General features: G+C 46.6%; 1 protein-coding gene across 2 annotated transcripts; it reads left to right on the top strand.

Annotated features, from left to right (window-relative positions):
• The first annotated feature begins 797 nt into the window (after nt 1–797).
• trip10b (thyroid hormone receptor interactor 10b) lies at nt 798–17,746 on the top strand. Of its 2 annotated transcripts, XM_035635973.2 has the most exons (15): nt 798–1,185; nt 6,682–6,797; nt 6,932–6,985; nt 7,422–7,569; nt 7,705–7,767; nt 8,039–8,143; nt 8,439–8,567; nt 8,718–8,864; nt 9,269–9,430; nt 11,367–11,390; nt 13,605–13,714; nt 14,446–14,578; nt 14,661–14,728; nt 14,924–15,030; nt 15,139–17,746. In XM_035635973.2, the coding sequence occupies exons 1-15, from the start codon at nt 1,162–1,164 to the stop codon at nt 15,282–15,284; spliced, it is 1,536 nt and encodes a 511-aa protein (XP_035491866.1). In that variant the 5' UTR covers nt 798–1,161; the 3' UTR covers nt 15,285–17,746. The 2 variants fall into 2 exon arrangements, with proteins under 2 accessions (XP_035491866.1, XP_035491867.1); XM_035635974.2 differs by lacking the exon at nt 11,367–11,390 and having other exon boundaries at nt 799–1,185.
• Nucleotides 17,747–17,851: the final 105 nt, after the last annotated feature.

Raw genomic sequence — 17,851 nt, 5'->3', positions numbered from 1 at the left:
TCAGAAATAGTCAAATAACGATTTTTTTTTGGTATTTTTTGGTAAATTATATGTTATTTATTCCGTTGCGATGAAATGACACAAGTGAAATGGGGCCGTGTGTGTGTGTGTGTGTGTGTGTGTTTATTTTCAAAGGTTCCGGCCTCTCATAAGGGTTTAGTGAACATAACCTCAAGCTGCTTCTTTAAGATAAAACAAACAGAAGCTCTGGTGGTTGGTTTTACATCTCTCCCCCCTCTCTCTCTCTCTCTCTCTCTCTATCTCTCTACCTCTCTCTCCCCCCCTTTTCTCTCCCCCCTCTCTCTACCTCTCTCTCTCTCTCCCCCCTTTTCTCTCCCCCCTCTCTCTACCTCTCTCTCTCTCTCTCTCTCTCTATCTCTCTACCTCTCTCTCCCCCCCTTTTCTCTCCCCCCTCTCTCTACCTCTCTCTCTCTCTCTCTTCCTTTCTCTCTCTCTCTCTTCCCCCTCTCTCTCTCTCTCTCTCTCTTCCCCCTCTCTCTCTCTCTCTCTCTCTTCCCCCTCTCTCTCTCTCTCTCTCTCTTCCCCCTCTCTCTCTCTCTCTCTCTCTCTCCCTTTCTCTCCCCCTTTCTCTCTCTCTCTCTCTCTCTCCCCCCAGACCCCCCTCTCCCTCTCTCCCCCCCTCTCCCTCTCTCTCCCCCCCCCCCCCTCCCTCTCCCTCTCTCACCCCCACCCCCCTCCCCCCCTCCTCCTCCCCTCTCTCTGTGGGACCCAAACTTGTTTCAGGAAAAGCGCCTGAACACTTTTTTTGGACCGCGTGCGTGTGTGTGTTTGTGCGTGTGTGTGTGTGTTGTGTTTGTGCGTGTGCGTGTGCGCGCGCGCGCCTCACAGAAACAGGACAGGCGCGTCAGTGCCGAGGAAAGGAGAAGGCGTAGACTTCCTCCAAACATTTCCTCCGCCATCTCCGCCTGCTGCCAGACTCACAAGAGAAGAGAGAAGAGAGAAGAGAGGCGGACGGATCTTTAGTCAGCGACAGCACTTCTCCTTCTTCTTCTCCTTCTTCTCCTTCTTCTTCTTCTTCTCCTCCTCCTCCTCCTCCTCGTCCTGGCTCCGGACACCTGGGCGCAGCGGGGCGAAGCGACACCGGACTGCTCCTCTTCCCCTTTTCACTATCATTCCCCGGACATCGGAACTTCTGCAGACATGGACTGGGGAACGGATCTGTGGGTGAGTTGACAGCTGACTCCGGAGAAGAAGGGGAAGAAGCAGGGAGTCCACTCACACACACACACACACACACACACACACACTCTTTAAAAAGAAGAGTTTATTCCCACAGTCTGTCCCGCTTGTTGTTCCGTCGACACCACTTGTAGGAGGACTCTTGTTCTGGGCCCTGGGTGGAACTGTCCCGCAGCCAACAGCAGGAGTCTCTGCGTAAAAGCAGCCAGAGGATTTCGCAACCCCGCTGCTCTGCTCTGCTCTGCTCTGCTCTGCATACCTTATCATAAGCGGAGGGGAAAGAGAGAGAGGGAGAGAGAGAGAGAGGTTTATGACTCCTTCTGGCCTGGTCTTTCTCTTTCTTATCGACACTCCGGCTGCATGAGGGTGGGTCAGGTTAAAGGTGCACTCCGACACCTTTCCTCCCTCAGTGCGCCATGCGCATGGACCTTTGCTTTGTGACAGCACCTCACACACACACACACACACACACACACACACACACACACACACACAGAGAGAGAGAGAGAGAGAGAGAGAGAGAGAGAGAGAGAGAGAGTCTCTCATCCTGATCCACACATGAAGGTTCCCTTGTGAATGTATATGTCTGCTGGTCAGCTCAGCTGTGAATCACACACACACACACACACACACACACACCCAACACCAGTGGCCCTGTGTGGAGTCGGTGTGAAGTACAGGGGCCGAGCCTCTGAACTCAGGGCTGCAACCGACCATTATTCCAACAGTCGTCATCTGTTTTGTCGGATGGGTAAAACATCAGGTGAGAGGGGAGGAAAATGACCATGGTGAGATTTCTAAATCCCAAGATAAGGCCTTCTGATTGCTGGCTTTGTCCCAGCCAGCAAGGAGAGAGAAAAAGTAACAGGCAGGAAATCCTGTCATCGGAGAACAACTGGGACCAGAGAACGTTGTCGTCGGCAACGTGGTCAAAGCGATGGCCGGTGCAGTCCTCCACTGGCTTTCTCTCGAGTGACTAATGCGTGTGCGTGGAGGACGACTTCAGATCAAATCCACGCCATGTCACGTTACAGTGCGAGTATGCGTTTTGGATCGTACAGTTGGCGATGATGAGAGGAGCGGAGAGGAGACAGCGTTTTTCCCCCCCGATCCTGCTGTGATTGCGGTCAGAGTCAGACTACATGCCTCTGAGATTATTCAGCAGTTTGTGGGTGAGGCTGCTGCTGCTGCTGCTGCTGCTGTTGGTTGGTTGGTGGAAGAGTTGACGTCCAGAGTGCGTTCGTCTGTTGCTGCCCGTGGTGTGATGTGATGGGACCTAGGGACGTGACCTTTATCAGACTTCATGGTGGTTCAGAACAAAGCAAAACATACCGTCTGCGCAAAGGCCCAAGGTGTCTTAGTCTTGTTTCGTCCGCCCTACAGCCCCAAAATTGAAAAAAACAAAACCCCTCAGTTCATGAATCGTATCAGTCAGAGAAAAGCAGCGAACGCTCACATTTGTGGAGCCGAGACCGAGCGGATCTGTGGCATCGCGCGAGCGTGCGATGATCAGACAGTCGGCGGTTTTTTCCGACGTGTTCTGTTTGCGCGACTCATCACTTCAGTTCCACCAGCAACTGACTAGATGACAAGAGTCGTTTTTTTTAAAACATAAACGTCAAATATTAAACTTCCCGCTCCTCGAATGCCGGTGGTTCGGATCATTCGAAGGCTTCTTGGCAAATATTCACTGGTTTCCCTCTCTACTTATATTGACATTATTATTTTTTTAAACTTTGAGACCGTCATGGCCTCTGTTCACTCTACTGATCAATATTTTCGAGACCAAAAGAGATGAATCGAGAACATAATCGGTGGATGAATCGATAGTGAACAGATTGTCTCCGGCTTATAGTCTGTTCTTGGACATCGACTTGGCCTCTGGGAAATTGTCACTGTCTTCTAACATTCTGATTAATGAAAACAATCATATTGATATTCAGTAGTGACAATCATCCATCGTTGCAGCCCTGATCTGACCGGACTGTCCACCTGGAGCTAAGGGCCTCACCGTGCGCGCAACACACGCGCCTCTGAGAAGAACTCGAATGGTTTCATCCGAGACATCGCTGCATGCACACGTGTACGGAAAAATCAATGAATGTATTGCCGTGACCTGGCACCTTTGGAAACTTGGGCAATTTCATATTCTCCCTGTTTGAATAGCTGCTGTGTGGCTGCACAGCGATTACGCACCCACTGGTGCTTCGGTGGGGTTCAAGAGGGTCAAGTGTGACGCAGCCCAGGATTAGGATCGGGATCTGATCACATTTCACACAGAAAGCACACGGTGTGTGAACGGGGGGGCCGTAGGACAAAGCAGAGTTGATACTCTGAGGCCGTGGCCGCCTGTGCACTCAGGATTAGGAATCAGCAGCCGTTTGTACAGATAAAACCAAAACAATATTGTCATGAAGAGTTATGGAGGCAGCAAGTAGTTTGGAAACCAACAGTGGAATCCTCCAGGGCACAAACACTGTGACTATTTCCGTATAATGGGCCACTTGAATCTTGCGTCCGGCAGTTATGAAACTTAACGCTTAAAAAAAATATTAACATATTCATCGTGGCCTTTTTTTCCAATGACGAAGTGTCATTAGAGGTTTTTGTAAATGACTACCTAGAAATGGAGCCTGAAGTTTCAGAGAACACAGACTTGCAACTGCAGCCAAACCTGTTTTATGTGGCGCTTATGTTACGACTGATATGAGCAGAGCTGCTTTCCGTCACGGACTGTCTAGAAAAAAACGTTTGGCGAAATCGGGTCTGGACGTGTCGTGGCGTTTGCCTTCGCCGCACGAGAGGAGCTCAGCGGGCGTTGATGATTCTGCTGCGGCAACCGGCGCTTTTCTGTCCGAGTGAGCCCACGCGAGGACGCGGCGTGCGGAAGGTCTCCGGAGAGTTGGCGGCAGGAAGAGTTGGCCGACTCAATTTTTGACTCTAAGGGGGGGCCGGCAGGAAAAGTTCCAGAAAAATGTGGGACATTAGCCTCCTTCGCTTACAGTCCCTACGGAGGAATTTTCAGGGAAAATGTCCGTACGTTGGTGCATGTCTGAGAGCAGCTGACCTCAGGAAACAGAGAGAGGGGGGGGGGGACTCGACTCGTCCGGCTGGCTGCAGGGCTTGGAGAGGCCCCTGGGACCGTCCGTCGCAGGGCGGAGGTTCACACTGAGCAAATGATTATCTCATCCCTGAACCCTCTATCAGTGTTCTCCTCCTTTCACACACACACACACACACACACACGCACGCAGATTTAATTTTTCGATGAGGTGTAGCAATAGAAGTGTGGAAAAACAAGCAGAACTATGTCTCAGAGATTCATCACAGACTCTTCATGCTCTAGATCGAGATCAACATTTTGCCTCGTTGCTCCTCGGCCATCTTCTTCCCCCCCCCCCCCGACCGCTCTCACTCCTGGAGCAGGAAAATGGCAAAAACGTCCATTTCTCCCGCATCGTCCCCTTGTGTTTGTCGAATCGTGTTCCTTCCTCCTCCTCCTCCTCCTCCTCCTCCCCTGCCTCGTCCCGGCTCTCTCTCTCGTATCCAGGACATTGCTAACTAACTGTGTTACGGTTTGATCTCCATTTAGCTTCCCCCTCCTCTGAGGACTCAAAATCTGTGTCTCTGGCTCCAAAAGACCCTGCAGCCGCCACACGCGCGCACGCGCGCACGCACGCTGGATTAAAAAGTCCAGTCTTTCTGTGTATTTCACAAGAGACACAACAGCAGAACCTCCCTTTGCTATTCGTGCATTCAGGTTCTCATGTCTCTCGCGCCGTTTGCCGCCTCTGCACGTTTGCACCCCCTCGTCCATTTGTTTGCCTGTGGGTGTATGTGTTTGATTGTCAGCAGGAATACGCTAGAAACTATTGACTGGATTTCCACCAAACCTTGGTGGAGGGATGGCACATTGGCCAAGAAAGAACCCATTCAATTGTTGACGAAAGGAGGAGGAGATCCAAACATTATTTCTTTTGGTCACTTTCTTCCACGTCGCGAGATGGGCCTTTTTGTTGAATCTTGACATTTTAAGGGGACAGACAATTATGCGTGTGCGGCTTGACTGAGTTGAAAGGAGACATGGCCTCGGCGGAGGTGTTGGGCTCCGGCGAGTGACATTCAAGTTCAGTTCCGTGGCCACAGTCTTCAAAAGTGAGCTCCTCACTGTATGTCATTACACGGTGGAGAAAAACGCCAGTGGCGACAGGGAGGACCAATGGTACCTGTCCAACCGGTTTTGTGTGTGTGTGTGTGTGTGTGTGTGTGTGTGTGTGTGTGTGTGTGTGTGTGTGTGTGTGTTTTCAAGGCATGGATGTCTGTAAAGAGGAATGTTGAAAGGAGAGTAAGACTGCTTTTATCCTCCACTACACCTTTGTGCTTTTTACCTTTGTGAGAAATTGGGAGAAGGGTGTGTGTGTGTGTGTGTGTGTGTGTGCGTGTGCCGGGGGGGGGGGGGGGGGGGTGCAGATCTCAGGTCTTTAATAAAGTGTGTCTGCATAAGAGACATAAACTAAAAATAAAAAGATTTAGATTTATTACATATATTTCCAATCCGTGCCAAACTGTACACACTCATAAACATCATCCCATTAATAATGTCTGATAAAAAATTTAAAAAATCAAGATTTGTGCATTTTTTTCCCCTGAAAAGTTAACAAGAATGTTGCATGTCGCATTGTCAACAAAAAGTGAAACTAAACTCCTGGTTGACGCGTTAGTCTGCATCCGCATTCCGATTCAGTGGATTCTCCCTCCCAGGCCCCACCCCTCCATGAATTGAATTATGGATCCTCCTCAAAAAATGTAAATATCTTATTGCTTTTTTTTTTTTTTTTGGGTCTTCGCTGACAGTTTGCTGATTATGTTGTGGTTTTGGCCTGTTCGTCCACAAAACGCTGCTTTTTAAGACATAACCTTCACTATTTTAATAGAATTTATTGCTAATTGTCCCAAAGTCAATACAGGACTACTCTTGGTGTCTGTGGATTTCAAAGAGAAGTGGAAAATATTCATTCACTACTTTATTTGACTGTTGATCAAACAAAAGAAGCAGTTAAATTAGAGCGGCGTCTGTCGAATTCACTGATTTCAGCTCCTTCAGCGTGAATAATTTCTGGTTTCTTTGCTCCTCTGTGACAGTGAACTAAATATCTTTGGTGTGTGGACAAAACAAAACATCGTCTTGGAGTTTTGGCAAACACGATTGACGTTTTTCACCATTTTTATAACATTTCACGGACCAAACGACTAATCGATTATGATAAATAAAACGACAGATGAATCGATTATGAATAGAATCGTTAGTTGCAGCCCTGAATTCAATGTTATTGCGTCGGGCCTAAGGATATTGTGACACATCAGCCGCGTGCTGAAGGTTCGCCGCGACACATCAGCCTCCATGTGTTTCTCTCAGCAGATGTTTTTTTTCGGTTGTGTATTTCTAAGTATGTGTCACTCTGTGCCGCTTCCCCCTCTCAGGACCAGTACGACGTCATCGACAAGCACACGCAGTCGGGCCTCGACCTGGTGGACCGCTACATCAAGTTCGTGAAGGAGCGGACGGAGATAGAACAGAGCTACGCCAAGCAACTCAGGTGGGCCCAGTGGATTCTGTCTGAGTGTGTCACTTTTAATCTACTGTGAAACGGGACCATAAATGTTATCGCGTGTGCGTGTGGGTACCGTGTGTGTGTGTGTGTGTAACACAGTGCTTCCTTTGTCTCAACAGGAGTCTAACAAAGAAGTACGCCAAACGAGGGAGCAAAGAAGAGCAAGAGTGCAAGTGAGAGACCAATAAAATTGTCCAGTTACCATTATTTCTCGCTCGTTACTCATTTGCATTTGCACAAATAACAACTTGAATGTTTGCCAAACCTCCTTAGTTGCCCCCGAACCGGACAGTCTTTCCATCCTCGCACGGCACGTGCAGTTGAAAAGATGAACTCTGCCAATAGGTGTTTGATTTCAAATTCCCCAACCCCCCCCCCCCCCCCCCCAAAAAAGTTTGCTCCTAGAGTTTGGATGCTCCATCCCTGAGCAACTGTTTTTCTACGATGACCTTTTGACCCCGCAATAGTGTAGAGGAATAATACGAGCTCATTACTGTAGATACAGTTGTGAGGTAGTTTGGCAAACGTTCTCTTAAATGTTGTTCTCCCCCCGGTTGAAAGATCATCTTCCAAACTGTCCCCCCCCCCCCCCCCCTCTCACTGCTGCAGATTCAGCAATCACGCGTCATTCCAGGAGATCCTGTACGAGCTGAACGACTACGCCGGCCAGCGGGAGCTCATCGCCGAGAACATGATGACCGGCATCTGCGTCGAACTCACCAAGTACATCCAGGATCTCAAACTCGAACGGAAAACAGTGAGAGAGGGAGGGGGAACCCCCGGCGGGGAGGGAGGGAGGGAGGGAGGGAGGGAGAGACGGGAGGAACGGGAGGAACGTTTGGCAAATAGCAAATCGATGCACGTCTAACGCGACGACCTCTTCCTTCCCCAGCACCTGTCAGATGCCAAGAAGGCCCAGCAGACTTTAGAGGGCAGCTTCAAAAGCCTAGAAAGTGTGAGTCACTCGCTTGCTGCTGCTCTCAGTCGCCTAGGCTGGATCATGTGATTCTTATTACACACTTGTTGTGATGAAGCTTCATTTCACAAGCGCCATTATTTCCTACAGTTTCTCAACAACAACTTTGAAATTGACTCAATGTCTGTCTCTCTCTCTCTGTGTGTGTGTGTGTGTGTGTGTGTGTGTGTGTGTGTGTGTGTGCGCGTGTGTGTGTGTGTGTGTGTGTGTGTGTGTGTGTGTGTGTGTGTGTGTGCGTGTGCGCGTGCAGACTAAGAAGCGATTTGCGAAGGAGTGGGCGGAGGCTGATAAAGCCACGCAACAAGCAGAGAAGACAGAAAGCGACGTCAACGCCACCAGACTCGAGGTCGACAAGGTAAACCCACGAACTTCAGCATCGACAACTGAGCGCTGATTTTCATTTTTTTTCATCATTGCATCATATTTTGGCTCTTGAGATATTATTAATATTAATATATTATTAATTAACTCCTCTCCTCTATTGTCCGACCCCCCCCCCCCCCCGCCTGCACCTACTCCCGCGTTTCACCCGCTTTGCACTTTGTTTTGCATCTCTTCCTCCCCCCCCCCCGCTCTTCTTCCTGCATTTCTTTCATCCTCCCCACCCCCCTTGTCTCCTCCACCCTCTCCATCTGTCCTGCGCTCTCAAGGCCAAGCAGCATGCCCACGCCCGCACGCACACAGCGGAGGAGTGCAGGAACGACTACGCGGCACAGCTCCAGAAATACAACAAGGAGCAAAACTTCTTCTACTACTCGGAGATACCGCAGATCTTCAACGTGAGACCAAGACACACACGCACACACACGCATGCATGCGCGCGTCCACAGTGCCGTGTACTGTATTTACCTCCTCAATGTATAAAACAAGGACAGGGTGTTTGAATATGAAATCGGATGACGGTTGCTGTATGTCTGTGTGGGGAACAGAAACTGCAGGACATGGATGAGCGGAGGATCCGGCGGCTGGCGGAGGGCTACTGCCAGTTCTCGGACATTGAAAAGAAGGTGCTGCCCATCATCTCCAAGTGCCTAGAGGGAATTTCAACGGCGGGAGTGAAAATTCAGGAGAAACAGGTGAATGTTAGTTGTTTGCCGGATTATGTATTGGTCTGTGTGTGATGTGTACACACAGAAAAATCATCATTATAAAAAAACAAACGATCGTCCGTCCGTCCATCTCTCCGGTGTCGCGTGTTAAAAATACCATCTCTGATCCGATTTGCTGTGCAACTTGAAACGATGCTGGTCCACGTTCCGGTGTTTAAAGGTGTAGTTCCACATTCCGGGAAATCTCGCAGAGAGTCCGATGAGAAGATTGATACCACTCTCAACATAACTGAACGCAGATATGCGACTTCAATCTTTTTATGGGACTCTCTCCACAAGAAAAGCCTGACGCATATTCCCCAGAATGTCAAACTGTTTCCTTTAATAAATCTTTTTATGTGACGTTTTACGATTTCCCTTTGTCCCCGCAGGACTCGATACTGTTCATAGAGCAGCACAAGTCTGGCTTCGAGCGGCCCGCGGATGTGGACTTTGAAGACTACACTCAGGGAATCAAACCGGCAACCTCCGACTCCAGCCTCAACCCGCCCAAAGTCCGCGTCAAGCTCTGGCCTTTCAGCAAAAAGAACAAGGTGAACACACGCTCTATATTTTGGCCTCAGTTTTGAGTTTCGGAAATGTAAAGTGCCGCATCTCCAGAACAAGATAGTCACTCGGCCTCCCTTCCCGTCACTGCTGTGCCGGCGTTTTGTGAAATGGAAATAAACCTCCCTGTCCCGTTTGGATCCTGTTTTTCAAATGTGGTGATACTAATCTTAGCAGCTGACATGTTGTCATCGCGCTAAAACTCCTCCTTTAATTTTTAGTCCGTATCATTTGCCTCTCTTAATTAACAGGGTTGATGTGTTAGTCTTGAAATATTACATGCTTCTATTTTAACCATATTCTAATTATCTCTTTGACTATTATTATTATTTTTTTTTAATCCTGCAAAAACCTGTTAACAGCAAATGAAATGGACTCGAAACTTAAATTTGAGCCTTTTCAAGCCTTCGTGCAGGTCAAAGGTCACTGTGACCTCTCAAACCAGGTTTTTGGCCGTAACTGAAAAAAATCCTACACAAGTGTCTAAAGAGGATAAGATGATGAAGTGGTGACATTTCATATCCAAACAGTCAAAGGTCATCAACATCAGTCTGCCTTTGATTGATCAGCTGGCTTTCTCTTCGTGTGATTGGTCAGCAGCTCAGAAACGCCACAACCCCCAAAACACTGCGAGGTTCCTGATCCGCTGTAAACACAGCTGTAGCCGTGGCAACCTGTTGGCTCAGCCGTACCTTCTTGAGCCAAACTAGCCGGTGTGGGCGGCACGTTACAAGTTACTTGGTTACCAACAAAATAAATAAATAAATCAAATTAAAATAAAAGCCACTTCCGGAGCAGTCTCTTCTGTGTGGAAAAAATTACTCCCTTTGACCTTGTAACAGACTTTTTTTTTTTTTTTACATGAAAGCTATATGGAAAAAAAACCAAAAGCAAATTATGGGGACTTTAAATAAACTTTATTTTGAATAATGATCGCATGGCCGTGCCTCAGTACACTGAGAAGAGGTGTCATGTTACAGCCAACAGCGGATAGACCTGTATTTTTGCAGGTTTTACAACTTACCCGATGGACCACGCCAGATAAAAGTCGAGACAACTTGGAAGAGCAAAAAAAAAAAGGAAAACTGCTAAACCCTGGAGTACAGTGGAGCAGGGCACAGCTGCTTTCTTATCTCCCCCCCCCCCGTCGTCCACTGCAGGAGTGTAAAACGAAGGTCTCAAAACAATGCTTTAAAACAAACACACACACACACACTCACACACACACACACACGCACGTAAAACTCAACACACATTCCATTCATGTCCTACCCCACCACCCTGTTGCCCTCAGGGGCCAATTCTAATTCCAGTCTGCTGCACAGACTTGCCACAACAGCCCCCCCCCCCCCCCCCCCCCCCCTTTTCTCTGTTGAACTCTTTATCCACTTTATTACAAAAAAAAACCAACCTCTTCGACTCACTCCTGTCTTCTTCTCCTCTTATTATCAGTTCTCTTCTCCCTCCTCTTCCTCTGCCCCCCCCCCCTCCCTCCCCTCTTTAGTTTGCCGCTCCTTCCTTCTCCCCCCCTTCCCCTTCCCCTGTCCCACCCGGCAGCCGCCCTCTCCCCCTCTCCCGGCTGCAGCGCTCCCCCCTCTCGCTCTGTCTGAGGGAGTTTAATCGCACGGTCAAACCTCGGATTTCCACGTTAAAGATCTTGCGCAGACCTCGCCCGGTGAGTGACGCTGCCAGCGCTGCCGACGGTCTGACCTCGGACCCCCCCCACCACCACCACCACCCCTTCCCATCGCTGTTGTGTCCACATCCGCCTCATGTGAAAGAGCTGTTTGTACCTGGACATTCGCACATTGTACCTGGGCTCTCATAAAATAACAAAACAATGTTAACATGTTTGTTTTTGTGAAATGTCTGGGGTATGTTTGTTGCACACCTGTCTCACACTGTCTATTTGTCTCTGTCCAGATATCTCACGCTGAAAAGCACATGGTAACACTTGTTGTTGTTATATAGAGGGTGCATTGAAAGGTGCAATGTTTTGGTGATGGATTATTTTCAAGGGGTAATACTTCTTGTAATATTTACGGAGTAACTCCACGCTAGATCGTGCTGCACTGACCTCTGTGGGTGGAAAGGTATCAAGGCCCAGAGGGGCCTCACGGTAGTTTGTTAACTTACTGTTACTGTAGTGTAGACTGGATCCATATGTAGGACACGAGAGGTTTCCAAAAGCAAAGACGAGACATCTCTATCGCCCCCTGGTGGCTGGCAGCAGTCTGGTCATAAACCCCGCCTCTTCCATGTTAGCAGATGGACCGAACTAAAAAGTCAAAGAACACGCCAGATAAATTCATTCCTAAGATTATTTTCGTCATTGTAGGAAGTTTGTGGTGGATGTTCAAGTGTTCATTTTTGCGGTAAGTTTGGTTTCAATTTAGCTATTTGATGCTGGCTATACTGACTCGGGGGTTGGTCGAGTGCGTGTATGGGCGCGGCCACCTCGCTGCGGCTCCACGCCTCGATCACGACTGCGCAGACTCGGGCTCCAAATGACGTCACGAGCGCAAAATTGGCAGCGCCCGCATCGGGGACATTTTGGCTTCAAATTTGTACAATGGGGAGGAAGTAGATACGCGTCGTCCATCTTTATTTACAGTCTAAATGGCTTGATCCATTTTACAGCATGTATTATAGACAATACCGGACTCAAAGAGGCCGCCGCCCTCTCACAGTCGGAGCCTGTAGTTTGTGCCTCCCGTGCACATGGTCTGACATTACATATGAATCATACCTCAAAATTTCCAATTTTCCAAAAAAGAATAACCACCCTGCCATCTGTGAAGAACCCAGAAGGTCATTTGACCACATACCACTGTCGTGACATTACTTCCACAATCCCTAAAAGATTCTTCTTAACATCCGGATGAGGTTTTCCAAATTGTGAATTAGTAGTTTCCTAATCCAGGTGGAAATGACACATGTCCTCGCCCGTGTTGGAAAAAATACAAGCATCAAGCATGTATCTGAAATGATAAATACTATAATCAGAATATTTCTCACTATGAGAAAGAGGTTCTTTAAGGATTTTGGAAATACCTTTGACAGCTGCTTCGTTTAAACACCTTCAGGGTTTCATCCCAGATGGCCGGTTAATTCTTTTTTGTGAAAAACCAAAGGTTCACACTCGGTCCATATGCCTCACCACTAGTTGGCAGTGCAAGCAGCATTTATCCTCTGGGTGCAGTTACTCTTATAGTTATGAAATCAAATGCATTTCTCTAATGGGCAAATGGCACTATATTTTTTTTTTTCTGTTCAGGGAATTTAAATCAAAGTATTAACTTCTCTCTCCATACCAAAAACCATGTAATGTCATACTGACATATCACTGTGTGCAAAATACAAGCATCTTGCAAATAATATCCAATGTATTAGCCAAGAATGGAGCCAGGACCATTCAAATGAGAAAGTACATTCACAGATTTTCTTATTTACCTCCATTTTTTTCTCTGATCTACCAAAGCAAATTGTTTTGAGATATCTACATTTGAAATTCTTGTCTTCATCCCACTACAGTTGGGGAGAGAACATAAATGCAAAATTACATTTAAAAAACCCTTTGACAGCAACGTTTCACACTCACACCAGTAACAGTTTCTTAGTCTTTGTAATGGAGAAAGGGAACCTCTGTAATCTCTGTAATCTGTAATCTCTCATTGGTATTAATATCTAGATGCAGATTCTTGATAGCAGTCCAAAGGTCAGGGTTAGAAAAACAAATGGTGATCAAGCTTTGTTTGCTCTTCCCTAAATGTACATTGGTATGGCATCATGGGAGGAGCTTTCAAATCTTGATCAGGGTTTGTTTTCCTGTTAAATATAATAATTATGTGCCTTTCTATTATTTGGCTTGTCTGAATAATAAGCTCTTTACAGTGTTAATCTGAGTGTAGACGTCTCGTCAGCTGTAAGAACGGAGCTAAGCAGTCGGGGAGCAGTGACATCTGGTGGTGAGCCTTGTACACACAGACATGATGCTCAGGTCACTGACGCTTGTGTGTGTGTGTGTGTGTGTGTGTGTGTGTGTGTGTGTGTGTGTGTGTGTGTGTGTGTGTGTGTGTGTGTGTGTGTGTGTGTGTGTGTGTGTGTGTGTGTGTGTGTGTGTGTGTGTGTGTGTGTGTGTGTGTGTGTGTGTGTGTGTAGCCGACGGCAGCAGAAGATTTCTCTCACCTTCCTCCGGAGCAGAGGAAGAAGAGGCTGCAAGCGAAGATTGATGAAATCAGCAAGGAGCTGCAGAAGACGCAGGACCAGAGGTGACAAACGGAGATCACAGACGTCTATAATAAAAATTACAAATATTATTTTTTTCTCATGAATTTCACATTAATCAACCAAAGTTATTTTGGACTCAAAATTGATTTAACGTGGGTGTGACCTACAAAATACGGGGATTTGATTAACAGTATGCTTTTGGGCTGTTGGGAATCCATTTTTAATACTTTCATGTGACTCGTGTAGTATCTACTGTAAGCAAAAAATGTATACATTACCCATAGACATCGGCTTGAAAAATATGTTTGTAGGGCCCATTTATCCTATGTTTCACAAAAGGTAATCATTTGGAATTATTGTGATGCAATTTATGTAATAAATCTGGACATTCAATTCTTTCTCAGTTGCCCTCAGTCTATAGGTCAGCCGCCCTCAGAGTTGACGAATGAAGATTCATTTTATGGCTAGAGGTGTCTGTGGTTGTTTTTCACGTTTCGGGACGGGCCACCAAATTTCCGAGAAAAGAAAAACTAGATGCTACTCCATACGTTGCGTGCAATAGCGTGCTTCTAACTTTGTGCCAGCAGTTTGGGGGAGGCCCTCTGCTCTTCTTTTTCCTGTTTGAACATGACAGTAACCCCTCACAGCCACGCACATCAAGTCTCACGTTTGATATGGAAAAAGTTGACTGGCCAGTACAGAGAAGCTTCCTCAATCAGCGCTTGGCATTTCCAAAACAATAACACTTTTTCTCCCCCCGGTTTGACCCCAGCGACGCGCTGGAGAAGATGAAGGGCGTGTACGAGCGGAATCCGCAGATGGGAGACCCCTCCAGTCTGGAGCCGCAGATCACGGAGACGACCCAGAACATCGGGCGCCTGAGGGGGGAGCTCGCCAAATATGAGGTACGCACGCGCACACGCGCACAGACGGCTGATATCAAAGTATTTGTGCTTTAAAAACCCCTTCGTCTCTTGCTCACTACAGTCGTGGCTGTCGGAGGCCGTGGGAGGAGAGGAATCTGCCAACGCCATCAACAATAATACTCAGCACGGGTAAGCATGAAAGAATGACTTAATGTTATTTTCACCCGCGTCAATATGTCAAAGTCTGTAGAGACTCACGTCAAAGAATTATTGGCGGAAACACTAATAATAGCGCTGCAAAGTCATTCATGTTGTTGGCACCCTTACATGTGTGGTGGTTGGAATCCATATTATATATAATGAATGTAACGTGTGTGTCTCCAGCGTTGTTGCAGCCAACCAGTCCCACAACATCTACACGGAGTTTGAAGATGAGTTCGACGACGTAGAATCTCCTATTGGCCAGTGCACGGCTCTGTACACCTTCGAAGGTACATTTGGATATGTTCAAACTTCACTTGGTCGTGAATGTATGTAGTCATGTGCATATGTCATTGTTGACGTCCGCTGTCACATCTCTTACTTGTGTTTGTGTGCAGGCAACAGTGAGGGCACCATTTCCGTCACAGAGGGAGAAATGTTGAGCATAATGGAGGAGGATAAAGGAGACGGCTGGATGAGAGTCCTCAGAGCCAGTGGAGAGGAGGGCTATATACCGTCGTCCTATGTCAAGACCTCTCCCTAACACCCACACACACACAAACACACCTACACACTCTCACACACACACACACACACACATTTAAAGCTTGTGATGGAAGTTCGGCGAAAGGGAGAAAAACAAGGTCGTGCGCGATAATTGGAGCTGCTCTCTTTCGTCCTGTATCTCAGCCAGTGACACGTACAGTGAGGTGGAAAGCGAGCGAGGCTCCCGTTGTCGAGGTGTCGCCCTCTGAACGCCCGACCGTCAGTGCGGCCGGAGCGCTAAAATCGATTCTCCCCGCTCTTTTCGAGCCAAACTTTTCTTGAATGTAGACCTGAACGTGTCTCCGTCACAGGTGACATGCGACGACTCGCGTGGCATATTCAGCATCACCGTGGCTCTGACGCTACATTTCCTCGTGCCCTTATATCTTCTCCATCATTCCCGATGCGATTCCTGATAAGCTGCTGAACTTCCCCCCCCCCCTTTTTGTTTTTTTTTCTAACTCCGGCCTTCTGCTATAGCCTCTTTCCTGACATGATAATGTGAGTTGTTGTTTTGTTTTTGAAATCATGGTGATGTGATGTTTTATGACTTATAACTGGATGAAAAAACCACTACTCCATAGTGTGTGCACTAAATGTAAAATCTCTCAATGGACTGTAACAGCAAAGGATAGGTTCACATTTTGTTAATGTCTCTTAAAACAATAAGAGGAGGTGCCCAGAGGAGCAGTGGATCAGTTTCTGATCCTTCCTCATACGCTGCCAGTGTTAAGTGATGGAAAATCTACAATCCTTGCTCTGTGCAAAAATGCATTTCAAAGTATGGCCGGGTGATTTTAAGACGCTATCTATATTCCAAAGTTTCTGTGCTTTTCAATGCAAAAGCCATTGTTTTTTGAAAAGAGGAATTTTTGCACTGTAAGAGACTGTTTCTTTGGAGGGTACCCACCTGATGAGTCAGACTTCTGACACGTTAAAGGGGCAGCAGGCGTCTTTGGAAGGAAGCTTGATTCCCTCTTTGTTGTTGTAGTTGATGACTTTACTTAGCTGAACCCGCAGCCTCAGGTATGGGCGAACCGACGCGCTAACCACTAGGTAGCTGCGGTAGCCGCGTTCCGTAGCACGTCTCTCGACGTGACGCAGAGGGATGTTTACAAACCGCACACGCGGGGTTGTGTGGTGCGGTCCGCACCAGTTTTTTTTTGTTTTTTTTCTCGACATACAGCGCCAGGGGCTGAGCCGAAAAACCCGGATGATTTTTTTCCCGCGCACACACGGAACCGACAGCTGACGGTAATATTCACAGACTTTTACCATTTAGAATCGCTTACTGCCCCTTTAACTTCAAGGAAACATTGGAATAACGTTTTACACAGAATAAGGACCGGAGATATAAGTGCGTTAGGATTTATTCACGGCCAGTATGACCAGGAGGAGTCATTACAGAGGACAAAGAAACTGCTCTGTTGTACGTTTGGGCTTGTGTTTATTACTTTTAGTCAGACTTGGAAAATGTGAACTTATCTTTTAACTCTATATGATACATTGCAGTTCACTTTCTCTAGTACTTTTGCGAGAAAAACTTCTTTGCAAATATTTTTTTTTTTTTATGTGTGTGAAATTTAAAAGCACAACAGTTTAAAATGATCAAAGTTCAAATGTACAGAATTGATCATTGTATGATTCCTGTGAACTGCCTGTATTTGAGGTCTGACGCCTCCGTGCTGCTCCGGAGATCATTACGTAGCACTGACAGAGAAAAACAAATCTGATTGTAGGTGCAACTCAAAGGTAGATAGTAGGCAAATACTCCAGCCTCCGTTTCGCTTTCCAGTGTTGCACAAAAGTGACTGGAATTTTGGGGTTGAGCAGTCTCAGTTCTGGTGACTAGGACGTTATTTCTTTTCTTCCATGTTCTGGTTTTAAACGTCTTAACCACCTGTTTTTTCTTTATGTTGTGAGCCTCCCGACCTCCGACTCTCACTCTGCCCCCTCTCAAATCCTCTGAAACCGTGGCCATAACTATTTCATACTTGAAATCCAGATGACGTGTTCAACCATATTTCAAAAGTTTTTTGAGATTTAGCTACTCATCGCAAAGAGTGATGAATTGTAACAAAATGATGTTTAAGACTTTAAAAACAAGTTTTTACGACATAAATATACTAAATGCTGATGTGTAATATAAGTTTTCCACATCAAAAACAAAAATTAACTTAAAAAATGTAATTATTACATCTGCTCTTTATCCCTCATTGAAGAATCTATAATCTATAAATTGACATATATTAGTTACACTACAGTTGATTCTACAAGAGGGTTCAAGTGTAGAGATGATAACTGCCTCCCAGTGTCAAATTCAGGAGACGCAGCATCCGAGAGACAAGAAGCACCATGATTTTTATGTGGAGACATAAGGTTTAAGATTTTATTTAAGTTTACCCATCTCTTTCTGTACCATTCTTTCCCTGCACTAGTAAAAGTTTTCTCAACATTTAAGGGGTATTAATGTACAATCCATTTTCTTTTTTAAAGAAAACATATGTATTTACATGTATCATTTGAGTCATAAATTGGGATTTAAAAAAAAAAAAAAGAAGAAGC

Source organism: Scophthalmus maximus, chromosome 8 (assembly GCF_022379125.1).
Source record: "Scophthalmus maximus strain ysfricsl-2021 chromosome 8, ASM2237912v1, whole genome shotgun sequence".
NCBI classification, from domain to species: Eukaryota; Metazoa; Chordata; class Actinopteri; order Pleuronectiformes; family Scophthalmidae; genus Scophthalmus; species Scophthalmus maximus.
The sequence above is the reverse complement of the archived record's forward strand: the minus strand, read 5'-3'. Positions and strand labels throughout refer to the sequence as shown.

What these genes read in the sequence shown, in the direction of transcription:
- trip10b (XM_035635973.2), top strand. Translation starts at nt 1,162, where the DNA reads ATGGACTGGGGAACGGATCTGTGG. An exon ending in TGAAAATTCAGGAGAAACAG is followed by an intron (nt 8,865 to 9,268) that starts GTGAATGTTAGT and finishes TTGTCCCCGCAG; the next exon opens with GACTCGATACTGTTCATAGA. An exon ending in CTCACGCTGAAAAGCACATG is followed by an intron (nt 11,391 to 13,604) that starts GTAACACTTGTT and finishes GTGTGTGTGTAG; the next exon opens with CCGACGGCAGCAGAAGATTT.